Source organism: Narcine bancroftii, chromosome 7 (genome assembly GCF_036971445.1).
Source record: "Narcine bancroftii isolate sNarBan1 chromosome 7, sNarBan1.hap1, whole genome shotgun sequence".
NCBI classification, from domain to species: Eukaryota; Metazoa; Chordata; class Chondrichthyes; order Torpediniformes; family Narcinidae; genus Narcine; species Narcine bancroftii.
This window is the reverse complement of record NC_091475.1, coordinates 175,953,436-175,973,540: the sequence shown is the minus strand read 5'-3', so window position 1 is coordinate 175,973,540 and position 20,105 is coordinate 175,953,436. Positions and strand designations below refer to the sequence as shown.

At 41.9% G+C, this 20,105-nt stretch overlaps 2 protein-coding genes across 6 annotated transcripts in view; one reads left to right on the top strand and one right to left on the bottom strand.

Moving 5' to 3' along the window:
- LOC138739419 (mitochondrial intermediate peptidase-like) overlaps nt 1-20,105 on the top strand; it is a 128,229-nt gene that overhangs the window by 24,022 nt on the left and 84,102 nt on the right. For all 5 annotated transcript variants that reach the window (XR_011342228.1, XM_069891409.1, XM_069891410.1 and 2 more), the window contains exons 7-10: nt 1,760-1,916; nt 2,426-2,474; nt 11,972-12,032; nt 17,829-17,881. Coding sequence is in view for 4 of the 5 variants with exons in the window: in XM_069891409.1 (XP_069747510.1) it covers nt 1,760-1,916; nt 2,426-2,474; nt 11,972-12,032; nt 17,829-17,881 (320 nt within the window). In the remaining variant the exon portion in view is untranslated. The remainder of the gene's footprint in view (nt 1-1,759; nt 1,917-2,425; nt 2,475-11,971; nt 12,033-17,828; nt 17,882-20,105) is intronic.
- LOC138739420 (putative nuclease HARBI1) overlaps nt 15,659-20,105 on the bottom strand; it is a 53,132-nt gene continuing 48,685 nt past the window's right edge. The window contains exon 2 of the mRNA XM_069891412.1: nt 15,659-16,233. Within this exon, the coding sequence (XP_069747513.1) occupies nt 15,820-16,233 (414 nt within the window). The 3' untranslated portion in view covers nt 15,659-15,819. The remainder of the gene's footprint in view (nt 16,234-20,105) is intronic.

The following is a 20,105-nucleotide window of genomic DNA, read 5'->3' as shown; positions in this document are numbered from 1 at the left end:
ATCTTGTAGCCCATCTGCTCTTCTGGAAGAGGAGGTGTTAATGGCAACTGAAAGGGACAACAAAAAAAATAGGGAAGTGCTAGCATGAGGATGGGTTCTGAACCCTTGCATTCAGGTTTGGAAGGAAAGGCAAAAGCATTATTAATCAGTATATAATTGATTTTTTTTTGTCTTGCTCATTTTATTTTAGTTTTAAATGGCAGATGAAAATTGGTTACATAATACATCAATTACCATTTTCAGAATTCGATGACAAAGTGCTTCCATATTGTACTTTTCACCTGAAAGTCATTATAAAATTTGAGAGCTTGTTTCCTAGTCTCCATTTCAGTTAATATTTTAAAAAGACTTTTTGTGGCTTTCAATAACACTGGCAATATTATTGAACTTTGGATGCTACTGTGGTGGCACACCACTGGCCTACTGCAGGGTGCACCCTCTTAACCTGCAGGAGTGTAAGGGGATAGGACAACACCTGGCTGGCTGTCAATCAGTCGGCCTGAATGGATCAAGCCCCACCCAGTTGGGTGTCAATCACTCTCCGGGATATAAGCCTGTGCTGGCCTCCCGAGGCCCCACTCAGAGTTGCTGCAGCCACAGCCAGCCTGGCTCTGTGGAAGTCTTTGTGGATTAAAGCCTGTTGTACAGTCTTTAACTTTGTGTGTGTGTCTGATTCTGGCTAACAGTGCACCACTGCTCCATATCTCTTAAGGTCAGTAATTAGATTCTTCGTATAAAAACGAGTAGATTGATTTTACTGATTGGTTAATGTTCTTGACAGGCTATCATATCTAATCAGTTTCACCTGGCCACCTCCCACCAGTCCAGAGATGACCAGAACATTAAATCAAAAGTGAATCTATTTTGAATGGTTTTAAGATGCAAAAAGGGTATTATCTCAATTAGTGTATATCATAAGCTATCAAATAAGATGATGAGGCCTGCAGACAGTTTAGATCTGTTGAGAATAATGGTGCAATTTTCCTAAAATAGGTACAGGTAATAGTTTTACATGTTGTCAAAGTGTCAAGTTTTTTTTCCCTAATGGATCGTTACTGGATTAGTACTTTTTGGTTGATCTGAAAAGTAACGGTGCGTGATTTAAATTGTGGGATAAATATTTGATGTAACTGATGTAACTATAATGAATCTGAGAACTGGCAATGGCTAATGAACAATCACAAACTTTCACCAGTGGTATGGGAAAAGTTGAATGAAAAGATTTGGGCTGAATTATCAAAGATGTACAATCAAAAAATGTAATGTTGCACAAGCCTAGATTTTGACTTTTGGTGATAAAGTAGGCTTGATCAAAAGCTATTATGATCACCCAATTAGATATTTTGACTTCATGCTGATTGGTATTCTCCAGTATCATATGCCCCTCTACTTGGCAACAGTCTAATTTGACGACCACCATCCTAACAACCTAGATTCTCATGAAAAGCATCTCTCCTTGGCCTTTCTTTCCCCTATTACACCCAAAAACTAGAGTTTGAGGGAAAAGTTTTAATTGAGGGCTCATGAATTTCCAAACACTGGGTCCAAGATCAGAACAGGAATGCAGTATTATAGCTACCATTTAACATGATTCTGCAGCTGCTGAGGTAATTCAGTTGTTTATTTGTAGATATGGCATTGTTGAAAAACTGCTTAGTGAGTGGATATTGATGTGTACTTTTTGTTGGTCTGGGTGTATTCTCTTTCTTAACCCCCCCCCCCTCTTAAATTCTAATATTTTCCTATTTGTAATCTATAGGTGCGAGAAGCTGCCTACAAAATCTTCCTTTACCCTAACCCTGAGATGCTGCACTGCCTGGACCAGCTTTTAGCCTGTAGGAATGAGTTGGCACAGCTGGTTGGTTATGAGAGCTTTGCTCACAGAGCATTAAAGGGTACAATGGTCAAAAACCCAGGTAATGCATTCAATGGCTGTAAGTCTTCATTTGTATTATTCCAGGGATGGCAGGGTTGTCATATGCAGCAAGGCTAGAAAAACTGGACTTGTATCCATTGGAGTTTAGAAGGATGAGGGGGGACATGATTGAGGTAGACAAGGTGAAGTCTGATTACTTGTTCCCAATGATGGGGGAGACGAGGACTAGAGGGCATAGTTTAAGAATACAGGGTAGGCCCTTTAGGACGGAGATGAGAAAGCATTTTTTTACCCAGAGAAGTGTGAATCTGTGGAATGCTCTGCCACAGAGGATGGTAGAGGCAGATTCGCTGACTATGTTCAAAAGAGAGTTAGATAAGACTCTTGTGGGTAACGGAGTTAAGGGTTATGGGGATAAGGCTGGAAAGGGGTACTGATGGTAATGATCAGCCATGATCTAAAATGGCGGTGCTGGCCCGACGGGCCAAATGGCCTACTCCAGCTCCTATTGTCTATTGTCTATAGCTACAATCTTTTTATTTTTTTCAGAAACCGTGCTGTATTTTCTCACAAAATTATCAGAAAAGTTGGCTGAAAGGTAAGTTATTCGGTAGTCTTGAGCTTCAGTTTTATTTAATCTGCATCATTATTTGTGTTGTATAAATGCATTTGGAGTTTTATACCATCATTTCAGTTTATAAATTCCTTAATGTTGGACCATTACTGAGGTATATATTTTGTTTAATTCTTAACTGGAATGTGGGTATTTTCTGTCAAACATTTATTGCTCGTTCTTTGTTGGTTTGATTGATGGTACTGATTTATCTTTGTTTATTCACTGGACTACTGCTGGGTAGGAGCTCCAGAATTTTGACACCACAATGGGCCTACAAAAAAATTGGCGGTGCTGCTGGAGCCGCTGTAATGACAGCGCTGCAGCTGGTGTGGACCCACAGAGAACAAGGAGCAGAGACATGGCACTCCTGTGGGGTCCAACCGCCCAGTCAACTTCTGTCAGCACCTCACAGGCTTTGAACGGCCCGTTAAAGGAGCTGATGATAGTTTTATTTAAAATCCCGCGACTGTGGGGTCTGTGCCCAAGATGGCGGCATCTATAACTGGCAGCATTCAGAAGGGGTTGCAGACTCCGGGGGAGCAGAGTACTGGGACTGGTGCAGGGCACCAGAAAATGAGATCATCCCACTGCCACCCCCCCCACGCCACCCCTCCCCCCACTGTGTGAGAGGTTATCATCTGAAGGAGCAAATTTTGTCAGCAAGACACTGAAGTGACTGATGGAAGAACATCAATTGTGGATGTCCTGGAACAACAAATCTCTTTCTGAAAACTGACAAAAACCTTCCTAAGTGGTAACCATCTACCTTTCAAGCACCAAAGCCTGCTGAACTTCATAAATGTTAAATTCTGTGCACAGTAAAAAATTGCCTGCAACCAGTGAACTTGGAGGAATGAGAAGTGAAATTGGACTGTGAATCAAAGAACCTTTCTGAACTTACACATACGTTACATACACGTGCACTTAGAATTAAAAGGGGATTAAGCTAGGTTAGTTAAGATAAGTTAAAGTTTGATTCTATTTTCATGTTTAAAGATAATTAAAAGCAACTTTTGTTTAAGTAACTATTTGTCTTAGTGAATATCTATCGCTGATGGACCTTGGGGTGCTGTGGGCTCATAGCAAGAGTGTTCTGGGAACATGTATGCGCTTGTGATGTCATAAAAGGAGTTACATATTGCATGTTCAGTTAGATGCCATCTTAATCAGAATAAAGAGTGCTTACTGTTTTTCTCGTGTGAGACGGTTCTTTAAGAGAAATACACGACAGAATTGGCGATGAGGATCAAAACAAAAAATTCTACACTCCGGACGATGGAATCTATGAGATTTCAAATAAAGAGGACATCAGAGGTGAGAATTTGGTTGTGAAAATGATGACAGGGACGATGTTGAGCTGCAGCAGGACGAAAACATGAGATCTTCAGCAGTGGAAAAAACATTCAATACCTGACTTGCCCTAAGTGGGGCTCTGTTGGTCCCAGTTTGATTTTTTTTTAAACCCAAAATCTTTGCGACTCGCCAGGATAATGACAAATGGAGCGGGTCCAAGTTTTCAGCATTGGCTGCGACCAGAGTCAGCTGCAGTGACTCCATTCTCTACATTGGGTGTGGTGCTGTCCACATTGAAGAAGTCGCCTCGGGCGCCCGGGCAAGGAGCGGGGACCTCGGGCGCCCGGGCAAGGAGCGGGGACCTCGGGCGCCCGGGCAAGGAGCGGGGACCTCGGGCGCCCGGGCAAGGAGTGGGGACCATAGTCAGGGTCTGGTGGTGGCGATGCGAGGTGGGGGACCGGTGGCAATGGGGAGGTAGCCCCTATTTCATCTGAATTTTCCACTTGTGGGGGTCACATCAGTGCTCAAAAAGCCAGCTGCTGTTTGTTGTTGCTGTTTAACCGTTGATATGTGTCCTGCTGATGTCACTGTGCTGCTTAGTTCCATTATCCCAAAATCTTTTATATAAAAAAAAAACCCAAAAAACTTCTAATCCCAAGCATTTCAGATAAAGGGGAACTCGACCTGTATTTGGCTGACGTAGTTTTGGTAACTTCTTGGACGAGGCTTTGAGAGACAGATTGGTGATCGGTTTGGCGGACTGCCATGCCCAACAAATGTCGTTGAGTTCAAAAAATTTGGACATCAAGTCCACCTATGAGATAGCAATGAGTTTTGAAATGACCGATCATTGCACTGATATTATACAGGGGGAGCATGTGGTGAAGAGAATGGACCAATGAGAATGCTTCTGCTGTGGGAGAAATAACCACAGCCCTGATAACTGTTATTACAAAAAGGCTAAGTGTTACTATGTGACATCAAGTCAAAGTGTCCAAGACAGAAAGAAGAGACAAATAGGGTCACAGAAAGAAGAAAAACGGAAATTTAAGTATAAAAAAACAATCCTCCAAAGTTTTAAAAACCTCATGAAAAATGACAAAAGTTCCATCAGTGAGCTCGAGTACCAAAGTGACTCTGAGGATGATCCATAGTATATGTGAACGCAGGTCAGAAATTCTTGTTTGTATTAGAATTAACAATGATCTGCACCACATGGAACTTGACACAGGGACCTGCTGTGTCATTAATGCCGAAAGATCTGAAAGAAAAACTACCACCCAAACTTAAAATGAAAATGTCTGACATTGTGTTAATGACGGTTACAGGAGAGAAACAGTAAGCTCTCTTTATTCTGATTAAGATGGCATCTAACTGAACACGCAATACAAATGTGACTCCTTTTATGATGTCTCATGTGCAAGCGCTTTCCCATAACACACTCTTCCCCTCAAAAATTTATTTTGTGCTTACTTGTAAATGGGTATAAAGTTTAACTTGATATGTGAACACATAAACACTACAGAGAACTTGAGCTTAACTTCAAATAATAATTGTAGCTATAGATATCACGCAATCAAAAGCATGAATGTCTGGTGGGCCCTCAATTGACATAGACATTGAATAAATGGTTCGGTGATGCCCTATCTGCCAAGAAATGCAACTGAAAGCTCCCCAACCAGAAGTGAACCCAAGGAAATGGCCGTCACAACCAGGGCGCCAAATTCATATCGATTTCGCTGGCCCATTTATGGGGGAAAACTTTCTGATTATTGTTGATACACACTCCAATAGGCCTATTGTGTGGCGTAAGTGGTCATTGACAATGGAAAAGACAATTGAAAGACTGAGGGGTGTTCTTAGGTTACGGATTACCAATAGAACTGGTTTCAGACTATGGACCTCAATTTGTATCAGACACTTTCAAACAGTTCCTGTGAAGCAACAATGTGCAACGCATATTATCTGCACCCTACCATCCAGTACTAATGGGTAAGATGAGCACTTCATGCAAGCTTTTAAAAGGGCGATTGAAAACAAAGTAGTTTTTAAATTCCATGGAGTCATAAAATTTCAGAATTTCTGTTATACAGAACACCACACTCCATTACAAAATGCACACCTGCAGAACTGGTTTTTGGACACAACTTGAGAACCCAACTTGCTGCAGTGCACTCAAACATCGAACTTCGTATTCAGCACTCGACGTCCCCAAGTAAGCCAACAAGATCTCTGGAGATCAGTGAACAAGTATTAGTAAGTATTACGGGGAGAATAGAGAAACATGGATAAGAGGTGTGCTTCTCTAGTCCATGTTCATATGTGGAACTAGTGGGTGACAAGATATGGAAGCGACACTTCAACAAGTTAAGAGCAATTGAGATCCTAATTTCCATTCCGATTTCGGACGATTTCCTCCTGACATTCTGCTTTTGGCACAATGCAATTATGTTGCCCCTTGGATAGCCCTGATACAGGGGCAAGATCCCAGCCATGCACCAGACACACAGCCTGTATTGTCAGCCAGCAAGAAATTGTTATCTGTTCCAGAAAAGTCAAAAAATCATACTTCGGTGCTCTTCATCTCTGAGAAGGTCCAAGAGGGGATAAACACCTCCAGTACATCTCAAAGACTATGTGCAGTGACCTTAAAGACTCTTGTGTTTTTCCAGTTAATACATTTTCAAGTTAGATTACATGGTATTTATAGTTACAATTATTAGTTGAAGTTATGCTTAGGTTTTATGTAGTGTTTACAAGTGTTAACTTATTTTAAGTTAAACTCTATACTTATTTACATGTCATCACAAAATAAATTTTTGAGGGTAAGTGTGTTATGGGAACATGAATGCACATGAGACGTCATAAAAGGTTACATTTGTATTGCGTGTTCAGTTAGACACCATCTTAATCAGAATAAAGAATCCTTACTGTTTCTCTCATGTGAGACGATTCTTTAAGAGAAATACATGAAAGAGACTGCCCATGGGATGGTGACCACATTAGCAGACCCATGAGGGGGCTCTGTGGCTGAAAGACCCATGCTTGCGGTGAGCTGTTGGTGACTCGAGGCAAGGAACCCACAGAGGCTGCAAACTGCTGGAGACTGGCTCTAAACAAGCTGAAGGGATACCAAGTATAAGAACCAGGATGCGAGGGGTGCTGAACGTGCTGAAGGGTTCCTAATCGTGTTGGAGGTTTGGATCTGGAGTTCGGGTTGCCAGTGGCTTGGACTGGACTCTGTGTGGCTGTGGAGACTGCGGAAGCGCTGGAGGTGAATCAACAGACACTCAGTGACTCTGGAGGGAACTCTTTTGATTTTCTTTCTCTGACTGTAAGAGGCACTTCATACAATTTCTGTCGATGACGAATCTGTCTATCTTACAGCAGACAAAAGCAATTTCATGTAATATGACACTTTTATTATGTGACAATAAATTGAATCTTGAATTCTGGGCATTGATCTAAAGCATGTTGTTTGGCATGTACAGGGTGTGGCTGTTTCCATGCTGTATGATTCAATAGTACAAACTTTGGTGCTATCTCATTGCTGATAATCAAATATACACTAATTAGGTCTATATTGCTGGATTTAATTAAATGTGTTTGTCAATAGGGTGTACTTGTGTGACTCTTCATTGTCAGGTAAATGCCAACTTTGCTATACTGCTTTAGATTGATGCTTGGCTCACCCAATGACACATTATTCAAACGTTATATGTATGGTGTTTGGTCATTTTGTTGGTGGGGGGATGGGGGAAAGAAACTGAGCGAGTTAATTTGGGCAAAGATGACTACTGTGTGGCTGAGGCCAAGATAGATGAACTATTCTGAATGAAGTTGGATCCAGACTCCAACCTCTCCTTCTTTTACACCAAGGTTTTCATATTTTTACCTATGCCCTTGTTTATGGGTGTTCTCAGAGACCACAGATATTGCTTTTTGTTTAATTGTCTACCACCATTCACAATTAGATGTGACCACCATGCAACTCAAAATTTAAAAGCAAGAGTAGGTTTCTTGAGTTTGATTTGGCATTTAATAATGCCATGGCTGATTGGATTATAACTTCAATTTTGCATTCCCAACTACTCATGGTGAACCTTATCCTCCCTTATCAAAATTCTAACTCTGCTGTTCAAAGACTCTAATTCTGTATCCTTTTTACAAAGAAGGTTCTGAAAAATCTCAATGTTCCTGACTTTTTTTTTCCTCATTTCTTATTTTCAACAATGTCCCCTTGTTCTAAATTCCTTGCAAGAAGAAGTGGTGAGCAGAAGGATAAGCAGCCTCATATTCTATCCAGGCATCATGCAGTCCTTAGGGGTGAAGGTCAAATTCAGCTGTTAGAAAAGCCAATTCTGAGACAAGATCATTGTTCTGAGCAGTTAATTTGGTCCTTTCAATGCTGATATTTCCAGCAGTGTTCTGCATTTTACAGTTCAAGTATTTTTGTTTTCTCTTTCTTCCTCTAATATTCTCATTTACCTGTTGAACAAACTTGGTCTCCTTTGCTTTGTTCTGTCCTTTTCTTTGTTTTCTCACATTGCACTTTCTGATGTTTGTGAGGAGGACCTTGCAAGCTCAACTGGAGTAAGAGTGAAATTGCTGTGTTTAAATATGGGCTCAGGATTACACGAGGTAGTGTATCAGCAGTTTTGGTGTAAATGACCTGCAAGTGACCTCATAAAATCTGGGAGCTAATGTCTAAAGTAGGAAAATTGTACATTAGGTGTGACATTTCAGAGTTAACAATGTGGTGTGAGTCTGGAATTTAATATTGTGACAGATTATGTTTTTGGGAGATAAATTGGGACAGGTTTTTTAGTGTAGGTCGCATACAAACACTTCAAAACAGATCTCATTTAAAATACTGGAGCTCTGCTCAAGCCAGACAGGGCTGCTTTTGGGGGTCTTTGGGGAGTGGCCAAGAGACTTCACTAATAGATTGTTGATTTGAAAAGCAACAGATGAAAGAGGCCGGAGGAATAGTTCGGAGCCGCAGGCTGTCTGGGAGTGCAGCTTGCTGTTCTAAGTGGATAAATGTGTTTTTTGCAAGCAGAGAGAGTTGAACAACTTTTTCAGAGAGAGAGAGAGAGAGAGAGAGAGAGAGAGAGAGAGAGAGAGAGCAGTTTTACAGTTCAGCAGCTCCAGGACTGGAACAGGACAAGCTGGCAAGCTTGTAGAAAAACCCCATTTGGAAGATGGGTTGTGAGTACTTAGTTCAGCCTGGTAAAAGCCCTTGTGGCTCATGCAAGGGCAGAGGACTGGCTGCCTAATGTTTCACTTGAAATAAGAGAAACAAAAAGGAACTCTGGTCATCTGAAAGAAAGCAATTATCATCTGGAAAACCCTGATGTGGCAAGTTTCTTCGGCAAAACACTGAAGTGGCTGATTAAAAGGGATCAGTTTGTGTCCAGGAACAACAAATCTCTCTCTGAATACCGACAAGAACCTTCCTGAGCAGTAACCATTTACCTTTCAAGCACCAAAGCCTGGTGAACTTCAAAGATGTTAAATTCTGTGAGCAGTATAAGAATTGCCTGCAACCAGTGAACTTAGAGGAATGAGAAGTGAGATTGGACTGTGAATCAAAGAACTTTCCTGAACTTACACACACATGACATACACGTGTGCTTAGAATTAGAAGGGGGTTAGTTAAGTTAATAGTGATAAGTTAAAGTGTGATCCTGTTTTCATGTTTAAAGATAATTAAAAGTAACTTTTGTTTAAGTAACCATTTGTCTTAGTGAATATCTATTGCTGCTGGGTTTTGGGATCCTCTGGGCTCGTAACAATATGGCATAATGTAATAAGAATATCCTTAATGATAATCTGCACATTTGCATTCTTAGTCCAGTAACTAGACAACTGCACCACAACCTTACTGTTACCTGCAATTTCCCCTCATCCCAGTTCTAGTCTTCTAATCATTATCCCATGAACTGTCAATCTTGTCTAAATCTCTGCTTGTATCCAAGCTCACACTTGGATACAAATTGCTCAAGGTAGAGACTGCACCCTGTCTATAACAATGGCATTGAAGTAGAGGCAATCTGACCTGAACCAATCGTCTAGATGTAGTGGTCAAGAATGCACACCAATGCTTCGGTTTTCTTCCAAGACTGTTTGGTATATCCCTTAACAACCTTTACAGGCACACTCTCTAAAGCAAACTTGTACGCATCACCATGTGTGGGGCGGCTCTACTCCAGATCAGAAGAAGCTGCAGAAGGTGATGAAAGCAGCTCAGAACATCATGCAAACTTTCCTTCCCTCCATGGTCATTTTATATCTCCTGCAACCTAGGAAAGGAAGCCAACGTATTGATGGGCCCGTCACCCAGGACACAGTCTTTTACTCTCTCCTACTGGGGAGAAGGCTCAAGAGTATGAAATTGGGCACCAGATTTGAAGACAATTTTGACCCCAAAACTATTGGGCTCTAAATGAATACTACTGCTCTTGTGCTGCCCTTGCTTTGCAATCATTTATTATTTTTAGCCACTCTATAATTGTAGAGCTCGTCGAAAGAATCAAAGACTTGTTGATCCAAACCAAGGCTTTTATTAACAAAAGACAGGGGCTCTTCACAGGTGGCCCACCAGTCCGGAATGATCCGACCTGGCTAGGGACACAACCCTTTAAAGCCCAGACAGTAGGCGTGGCTTAGCTCTCAGCCAATCGCTGTAAGCACAGTCTAGATACTGTAACTATATACACTATATACATTGGTGATAGATCTGTCTTTCTTTGGCTTGGCTTCGCGGACGAAGATTTATGGAGGGGGTAAATGTCCACGTCAGCTGCAGGCTCGATTGTGGCTGACAAGTCCGATGCGGGACAGGCAGACACGGTTGCAGCGGTTGCAGGGGAAAATTGGTTGGTTGGTGTTGGGTGTTGGGGTTTTCCACCTTTGTCTTTTGTCAGTGAGGTGGGCTCTGCGGTCTTCTTCAAATGAGGTTGCTGCCCGCCAAACTGTGAGGCGCCAAGATGCACGGTTTGAGGCGATATCAGCCCACTGGCGGTGGTCAATGTGGCAGGCACCAAGAGATTTCTTTAGGCAGTCCTTGTACCTCTTCTTTGGTGCACCTCTTTCACGGTGGCCAGTGGAGAGCTTGCCATATAACACGATCTTGGGAAGGCGATGGTCCTCCATTCTGGAGATGTGACCCACCCAGCGCAGCTGGATCTTCAGCAGCGTGGACTCGATGCTGTCGACCTCTGCCATCTTGAGTACTTCGATGTTAGGGATGAAGTCGTTCCAATGAATGTTGAGGATGGAGCGGAGACAACGCTGGTGGAAGCGTTCTAGGAGCCGTAGGTGATGCCGGTAGAGCACCCATGATTCGGAGCCGAACAGGAGTGTGGGTATGACAACGGCTCTGTATACGCTTATCTTTGTGAGGTTTTTCAGTTGGTTGTTTTTCCAGACTCTTTTGTGTAGTCTTCCAAAGGCACTATTTGCCTTGGCGAGTCTGTTGTCTATCTCGTTGTCGATCCTTGCATCTGATGAAATGGTGCAGCCGAGATGGGTAAACTGGTTGACCGTTTTGAGTTTTGTGTGCCCGATGGAGATGTGGGGGGGCTGGTAGTCATGGTGGGGAGCTGGCTGATGGAGGACCTCAGTTTTCTTCAGGCTGACTTCCAGGCCAAACATTTTGGCAGTTTCCGCAAAACAGGACGTCAAGCGCTGAAGAGTAGTTCACGGACAAGTTTCTCTTGTGTCTTGGTGTGAGCTTGCAGGCGCCTCAGATTGAAGAGACTGCCATCTGTGCGGTACCGGATGTAAACAGCGTCTTCATTGTTGAGGTCTTAATCTACAATTGTGCTCTTGCCATTCTGCTTTATTTAGCTATACTAGTGTTAGAGTTGACTTGTTGGACTATTTGCAGAAGAACCCTTCAGGTAAAATGTGAAAAATAAATTTAAACATAATATTTCCATTCTGATATATATGAACCCAATCACATATATATTGCTTTTGTTTTTCTCTTGTCTAAAGTACACCTTAAAGTGCTTCTATGAACAAAAATCAAATATTTACTTGATTATATTCATGTTAAAGAACTTGTATGAATGCAAGATCTTGTTTTGCTAACATTAACTTTTGTTTTCATAGGTTTACATAAATGTTTGACAGCATTTGGGTCCCATGTCACTGACATTCTTTCCATTGTTTTGCAGAACTGAAAAAGATTTTAGAATGATGGAAGAAATGAAGAAAAAAGTAAATCCAACAAATTGTGTGAGTTTTTTGTGGACTGTTTTAAATAACTTTAATGATCCTCCTCTTGCTTTGATTGAAGGACGGTATGCCAATAGTTAGGGTTGTAAGATCAGAATGCTGTTGGAACAAATATTTAAAAACTCAATGGCAATGCTTGAAGAGACTTGTTGCATAGTTTTCAAGTTAACCTATCAGTTTGTCCAAATCAACAAACAATTCTGAGAAAAATAAATGAGAATTGGTCGTGCAGATTATCAGTTACAAGATTCAGTACCACAGATGGGGTATAACTTATGTTCATTTATTCTCCATGTGTGTCTGAGACATCCCAAAAGTCATCACATTAAAATGGAAATGCAAAATTGAAAGTTAAAGATTACCTTCAGGATTTTCCAGAGAAGATGATTTAGTGAAGGAATGCTTGCTGCCTTGAAGGTAATATTTCAGCTGATATTTTAGACATTACTCATCAGGTACCCAAAGTTCAGACTGAAACGTGTCTATGTATATGATTTGGATGAGGAAGTAAGTGGGTGTATTACTAAATTTGCAGATGACACCAAAATTGGTGTAATATGGCAGCCGAGAGGCCTCACAAAGAATACAGAAGGATATAGGTCAGTTACAGGTATGAGCAGAGAAATGGCAGTGGTGTATAATCAGGACATTTGGGAGGAGTTGCACTTTAGGAAGTCAAATGAAATGAGAACATAAACAGTTGATTGTAGAGCATAATAAACTGCTTAGATATTTCGGGTGCTAGCTGGCAGCAGGTTAGTATAGGTTGGCTGTTCTTTCCTAGAGTTGAGGTTGTTTATCTTCTCGGATATTTTGGTCTCTTTTCTATCTAGTCACGGAGTTTCAGGGAGGCTTCTGCCTCAATTCACCAAATAGCAATGTATTTACTGGCTTTAATTTTAACAATTGTTACAAGTGGTGCTGCAGTACATTGCTTTAAAATCTATACAATGTAAAATGATTAACTTTGAAAGGAATCTTGAGATGGGAAACATTTAAAGAAATGAGGGATAAAGTGGATGTAATTTGGTCATCAATGCTATTTATTCTGCAGAGCATAGTGCTTTTATCTATATTATGTCATTTTTTGGATTTGTCAGAATTTGTTTATACCTGAAGGAAATGGGTCTCCAGTTTTATGGTTAGAATGAAGATTCTTAAATGAAGATTAAGGAAATAATTTTAATTTCTGAACTGTTGTAAACTTCTTTGGGTGCCTCGTACATTAGGTGAACTTCCAATAAATTATCACAAGGAAAGCTGAAAGTGATATGTCGTTGACATTTCATAATTATGGAGGTTGAAAGCTAACAGACATTTGTAATCCTGTGTATTAGCTATTAAAGTTAATGCAGCATGCCAACCTTGGAAATATCCATCAAGCACTATCACATTTGTGATAAAATTCCTCTCACTATGGAAAATGCAATCACAAATGTGCCATCCTGTAATTCAGATGTGTTTGGGGTGGGGGGGAGGAGAGGGGGAGTGGAATCTCTGAAAAATAATTTCTTCAGATCAATGTGTAGGAGAAGTTGAATTTCTAAAATTCAGCAATCTGCAAATTCTGAGAATCTTGGAAAGCCAAGAAAATAATATGGTATATCCAAAATTAAGCAGTAACCAATGACAGAATAATAAGCTACGTCAATCTGTAAAGTAAAATGGTTGAAGCAAATTAATTATGTAAATAGTTGAAATTTTGTTCTGAGAACAGAAAGCCACCTCACTCTGGTGGCTGAAGCATGTTCTTGAGCAAAGCAAAAAGGGGTATACACCTGCCAGTAAGCTTGCCATCACAAGTTGTGATTTTCTGTTCAGATACATTACACTGTATGGAGCAAAAGCAATCAGTTCCATTGTTCTGTGTCATCTGACTATACTAGTGCTGTTGATGTGATTGATGAACCACGAGCCGCTTTCAGATGGCCACAATGCCCGACGCTAAAGCCGCACATTATAATCCTGTGCAGCAGTCGGGTGGCCATCTGAAACAGGAAAAGCCGGCTGGGAGGTCTACTTATCTAACCCTCCTCCAGGAGGTATAATATCCTGCTCGGAGTCTCATCTGTTGCAGCTGAAAGCAGCCCGGGCTGCCAGGGGGCGGGCTGATGACGTCCTCAGCCATCGATGCTTGGCACGATTTTTTGAAAATACAGTCATTTAGCAGACTCGTGGTGATCAGTGCAGTTTAGTTTTTGCAGCTTAATAACCTGATGTGGAGGTCAGACTTCTGGATAATTTAACTCAGGAGGCAAAGGAGAAGGAGCTGACGGGGACTGTGAGGGATGGTCCCACATATGAAAGAGTGGCCGCTGCTCTGTCAGCCAGTGGGCATACCCGCACAAAGACACAGGCAGTGACCAAATTGAAAAACCTAAGAAAAAAATTTCATGCCATGCTGGATCACAATCGCAGGAGGGGCAGGGGAAGAATGGACTGGAAGTACTTCCAGCAATGCCAAACTATCTGGGGGCTCCAGCTGCTCAGATGAACCAATAAGCATTGCCAGTGCCATGGAGAGTCCCTCTTCACAGGATCTCTTCGCAGAGACATCTCAGGCTGCAGGCAGCATTGCAGAGGCACCGGAGATGCAGAGCCAGGAGGTGCAGGACTCTGTGGAAGACACAGCTGGTATAGCCCAGGATGGCACCCAGGACACCAATTCACCACTCACTGACCATGCAAGTAACGAGGTGGCACTCGCACCAGTGGACACGGATATAGTAGCATTAAAGAAGATTTGTTTTTTGAGAACTGCATTATTTAAATACTGATGCACTTTTCATGATTTGACCCAAGACACAAGAGGAGGAGGTCATCCAAGGTGCAGGTCATTGTGAAGGAGCTTCAGAGTATGGTGGCAGCAATGGATCAGGAGGAAGTGGAGAGGGGCCGCCCTCGAGCAAAGTTGGCTCTGGAGCAGCAGAGAGAGCTGCTAGCTGAATTGAAGGTCCACAAAAATGCTGTTCAGCGGTCCGAGGGTGACAGACCACTGCAGGCGGCGACAGGCCTGTCATCTGCGATTGAGCACTTCAGTGCAACATTAGATAGGCAGTCCTCCACCTTCCAGTATTTCTTTTCCCAAATGGCCATCTGTCAACCCCAGTTCCCACACCCCTATGGATCAAAGTCCATGTACTTTTCCCCTCATGATGGGCCACAATATCGTTCCACACCATCACGTAATGGTTGTGGCCACTTGGAGATGTTGGGGTGCAGCAGTGTTTCCCCACTCTCCTTCTCTTTCCCCCCCCCCCCCCCCCATTCATTCATCTCATTTATGGAATGAGTTGTGTGTCTGCCTGTATTGTTAATGCTGCTCCCATTCACCAGCCACTTTTAATGGTAAATTGTGCAATACTCTAAAGTGTAATGTGAATTAGTGGGTGCCGGGTAGTGAAGTTGTAGTTGTTTAAAAGTTTTTTTTTCTCCTTTAGTTGTTTACCTGCTGCATGGGTTGTATTTGCACTGTTTTCTCCCCATTCCATGCAACAAAAGCAAGTCTTTTGCACTAAGTTTAATGTTTACAGTGTATTATCTACCTCAGGTATATAAGAAAATTTACAAGTGTTGTTGACATTTTTTTAATTAAAAGTTTAAAAAAATACATGTTTCATCTACTTTGTAATTGTTCTGATTAAATGATAAGTCTGTAATTTGGGGCCAGGCAACTCGATCCCGTCACAGCCTTTGGGCCGGAGAGGGGTGGGGGGAAGGGCAAGTTGGGTTGGTGGGTGTGAGGGACATAACTGCGTTGCATGGGCAACCCCTGAGATCCACCCCCCTACAGGATGGACCTAATCACCGAACGTATGACCTGTACTCCAATGGGTTGGGGATCGTTACAGTGCTGGGTGCAGGGTGATCTACTGGAACCACTTGCCACTTGGGCAAAAAATTCTCCTTGTTGAGTGAGTTCACTTAGATTGTGCAGCACGCAGCAGGCAAACACAACATCTGGGACGAAGGCAGTTGAAACATCAAGACGCTTGGACAGGCATCGACAGCGGCCTTTTAAGCAGCCAAAGGCATGCTCCTCCATTATCCTAGTGGAATTCAGCGCCTTGTTAAACCTTTGCTGGTCTGCATCCAGTACTTGATGCTGTGTGAAGTCCTTCATCAGCCAGGTTCTAAGGGGGTATGCCGCATCTCCCACAAGATGAGCTGGGACCTCCACTCCATCAATGTTTCTGGACACCTGTGGGAGCAAAAGTGCAGAGATGCCGTTAGTTCACTGACCTGCCCATTTACCAACGAGGCATGAACAACGTCACCGCGATTAGCGTGTAAGGGTTATCATTCAGTCATGTGCAAAGAGGTATCCACCCTGCTCCTCCATCTTTCTGTACAGAGGGAAGTTGGCAAGCATGCGTGCATCATGCGTGCGGCCAGGCCAACCCACAAACACATTCGAGAAACTGCAACATAACGAATAAAGTAGCCTGTACCAGTGAACATGGACAAGCAAGATACAAAAAAAGAACAAAAAGGCAGGCTGCACCTCACCAGAAATTGTGGTCAACAACCGCCTGCAGAACCACGGAGTGCCACCCTTTGCGATTGTAGTAGGGCGCGGGATCCACGTTGGGGGTGATGATGGGAATATGCGACCCATCGATGGTGCCAGTGCACATTGGGTGGCCCCTTTCCGCAAAGCCGTCAGTGGTCTCCTGGAGGCGTGTTCCACTTGGCAGGGAGATGAAACGCTTACCGAGGACGGCCTTTAAGGATCCTGTCACCTCCCGTACAACCATGCACACAGTGTTGACGCCTATCCCGAAGATAGCACTGATGGATCGATACTCACGAGGGGTTGCGTAACGCCACAGGGCCACAGCCAGTCGAATTCCCGGGACCAATGGATGCAGCCCATCTGGTCTGTGAGGCTGCAGGTGAGGTTCGATGACGTGGTGCCCCACGTTATACAGAAGTGCCTCCTCCAGAATGCAGCCCCCTGAGGTCCGGTCAACCTCCGCAGAGACCGATTTGTGATCATGGGCAGCTGAGTGAGATGGCGCATCCGTCTGCGGCACCAATGCTCCGCAAGCCTTTCCGCCTCCATCTGCTGGGCAACAACCTCTGCAGGAATTGTACTCCACCTAATTTCACTTGCCCGCTGTTCGGATCCTCATGGAGCTGATAAGACCATCAACAAATTTCATGAACTCACCAAGGATTTTGCGTATCTTGTCCTGGACGCACACACAGACAGACAACATCCCCGTAAGCATTTCCCTTCTGTCCTCCGTGCTCCCGATTCAGCCCAACACGCTGCTCTGATGTGAGGGTAGCGTGGGCGGGACTAGCAACTGTCCCGAGTAGCCGGCTTTCGCTGCCAGACGGCTCGCAGTCAGCTGGCACGTTGAAGTGCCAGAAAGCTGTCCATTCCGTGGACACCTCAACGTGCCAACTGAACTCCGCTAGCCAGGCGGGTAATCTTCATCGGGACACCTAAAAGCGGCTACTCTAAACTGTTTTGCTTATGGCATGTTTGAGTTTGTATATTGGCTGCAAAGATAAATATTAAAATTTACTTTCATTGGGGAGTAAAGCAGTTGGTTTTTGGGATGAGTTATTTAAACAGGAAATGGGAACACCAGGAAACTGGAAAAAAAAGTTTCGTGATTCCTACCATTGGGTGAGGTCTCTGCCTTTAATATTTGGAAGAGACAGGAGTATGAATATCTTTTTGTATAATAAAATGTAAATTGGAAAATGCAGCATGGTATTTAATTTAATGTAAGACTACACAATAAAGGAAACATTTTGACTCTTTTTTTTAAAACATTTCAGGAGCTGATGCCATGGGACCACTCGTATTATAGTGGAGTTGTTCGTGCAGAGAGGTACGATGTTGTGACGCACTATTTGTCTGATTTTACAAATGAAAATAATGTTGCTACTTATTCTGAATTAGAATGTTAAAACATTGCATGGTTTTATTGACTTAATTCAGAAAAAGCTGTATATGCATAAATTAATTCCTGATCAAACATAATTTGGGGCTGAATGTATGAACCATCAAGGTGTTTAATTGTTAATAAGAAAACAAGACTGTTGCAGTTCTGGCAAAGCCACAAGGAAATTATTGAGAATTGTAAGTAGTTGTAGGCAAATTCATTGTCATTCTAAGTGAAACTATGCTTTTAAATTTTACTTGATGCTAACAGATGTCAAAATATGTTTTGTGGCAAACCAGAGATGCCTCCAAGCCAAATGCACTATATTTAAAGCACAGTATGTCTGAGCTATTTTGAATGACTTTATTTTTATGGTGATAAAATCATAAATGATTATTAACAATGCCTTATTACTCTGGGTAATTCCATTCTTTTTTGATTTTAAATTTTAATTTTTACATGTAGATCTGCAGCATTGCCCATGAGCCTGTGCCATCCAAATACACCAATTAACCTACAAACTTTTTTCTTGGAGGGTAGGAGGAAATTGGAACACCAGGAGGAAACCCACCCAGACAGGGTGCAAACTCCCTGCAGACAGCAGTAGATTTGAACCCGGGTTGCCAGAGCTGATACAGTGTGCTCTAACTGCTACATTGACCACACTGTCCTAAGTACTTGTTAACATACAGACTCTTGGGGCAAAATCGTTTAAAACACTGAATGATTTTTCTATATATTGTTAATCGTGCCCAATTTATTTCACAGACTGTTCCTTGGGTACTCTCTGTATCTCTATTCTTTGCAGCAGTCTGACAATGTTAGCAACCTTGGTGTGCCATTTTCAACCCCATGGTGTGTCAAGCCTTGCATATCTACACGAAGGTCAAACTACTTATTTCCACCTCTATAATGTAGGTCAACTTGTACAGTATCAAAATTGATTTACTCCTGAAATTCTAATTCATGTTTTCGTTATTGATTCACATCGTGGGTATAGAGTTCTATCATCAAGAGCAGGTCAATGGGACTAGGCAGAATAAGTAGTTTGGCATGGACAAGATGGGCAGAAGGACCTGTTTCTGTGCTGTAGAGTTCTCTGCTCTTTTGTCAAACACAGGTACCATTTGTATCAGTCAAGACTAGTTCAGAGTTTAACAAAACCGTGTCTTGTGCCAAGAGGCAAGGGTTTGAATTTCACATTGGGGAAATTCCTAATTAGGTGAATTATGAGAGGATTTCCTAATTTCATCTCTGCCCTAATATCCCAGTGGCACATGTCTTTGGACATTTAATTTTCTTTCACGTTTTCATGCAGATTATTGAAATACAAATTTTTCTGTCAACTGACAAGTAATATGAAACATTATTTTCTTGACAGTGATTGATAGTTGAAAAGATTTTTTTCTGAAAGAAAATAAAGAAATCAAGACATCCTGCATGTCATGTATCCAAGGGCATCTTCTGATATCTGAAGCTTGCCTTTTCAGAATTATTGGAGTAAACAATATTCTTTTTGTCTGACTACTAAATGTTGAAGCTTGGCCCTAGAGCATTAGGTTTGTCATTTTCCTCACAGAAATTTGATGTTTAAATATATCGATCCTTTGCATATAAAGTATGTTGGAAGAATGTTTCCTGCTCGAAAGATGGTGAACATACTGTATAAATCGGAATCCAGTGTAATGTGTTCAAACAAGGATAGTTATGATTGGATACAATATCTTCCTTAAAATTGTCAATTAAAAGAAGCAATATTGAAAATAGAGTAAATCATAAATCTGTAGATGCAAGGGTCTTAGACAATAACATTTGTTATTCTCCATTTCTCTGATGCCATCCCAAGTGCTGGAGAAACTTGTATTGAAAATAGAGGTTATATTTTGAAGGACAAGATTTATATAAGAATTTGAAATACATATACTAAAAATAGAAACAGTTTTGTTTTCTATGTACTAAATTGATAGCATTGCCCAATACAGTTTGCTATCATAAATTGTGCAATTTTTAAAAGTCCTGGTAGTTTTTTTTTAATCCAGAATGCACGATCAAAATATTCTCCTGTCATAACTGAAGTGTGTTGTGGGAGCTTGATCACAATGAACAGAAATATTAAGTGTGGGGAGAAAAACATAAATAAGATCTTCTAAGATGTAGATAATCAGAATTT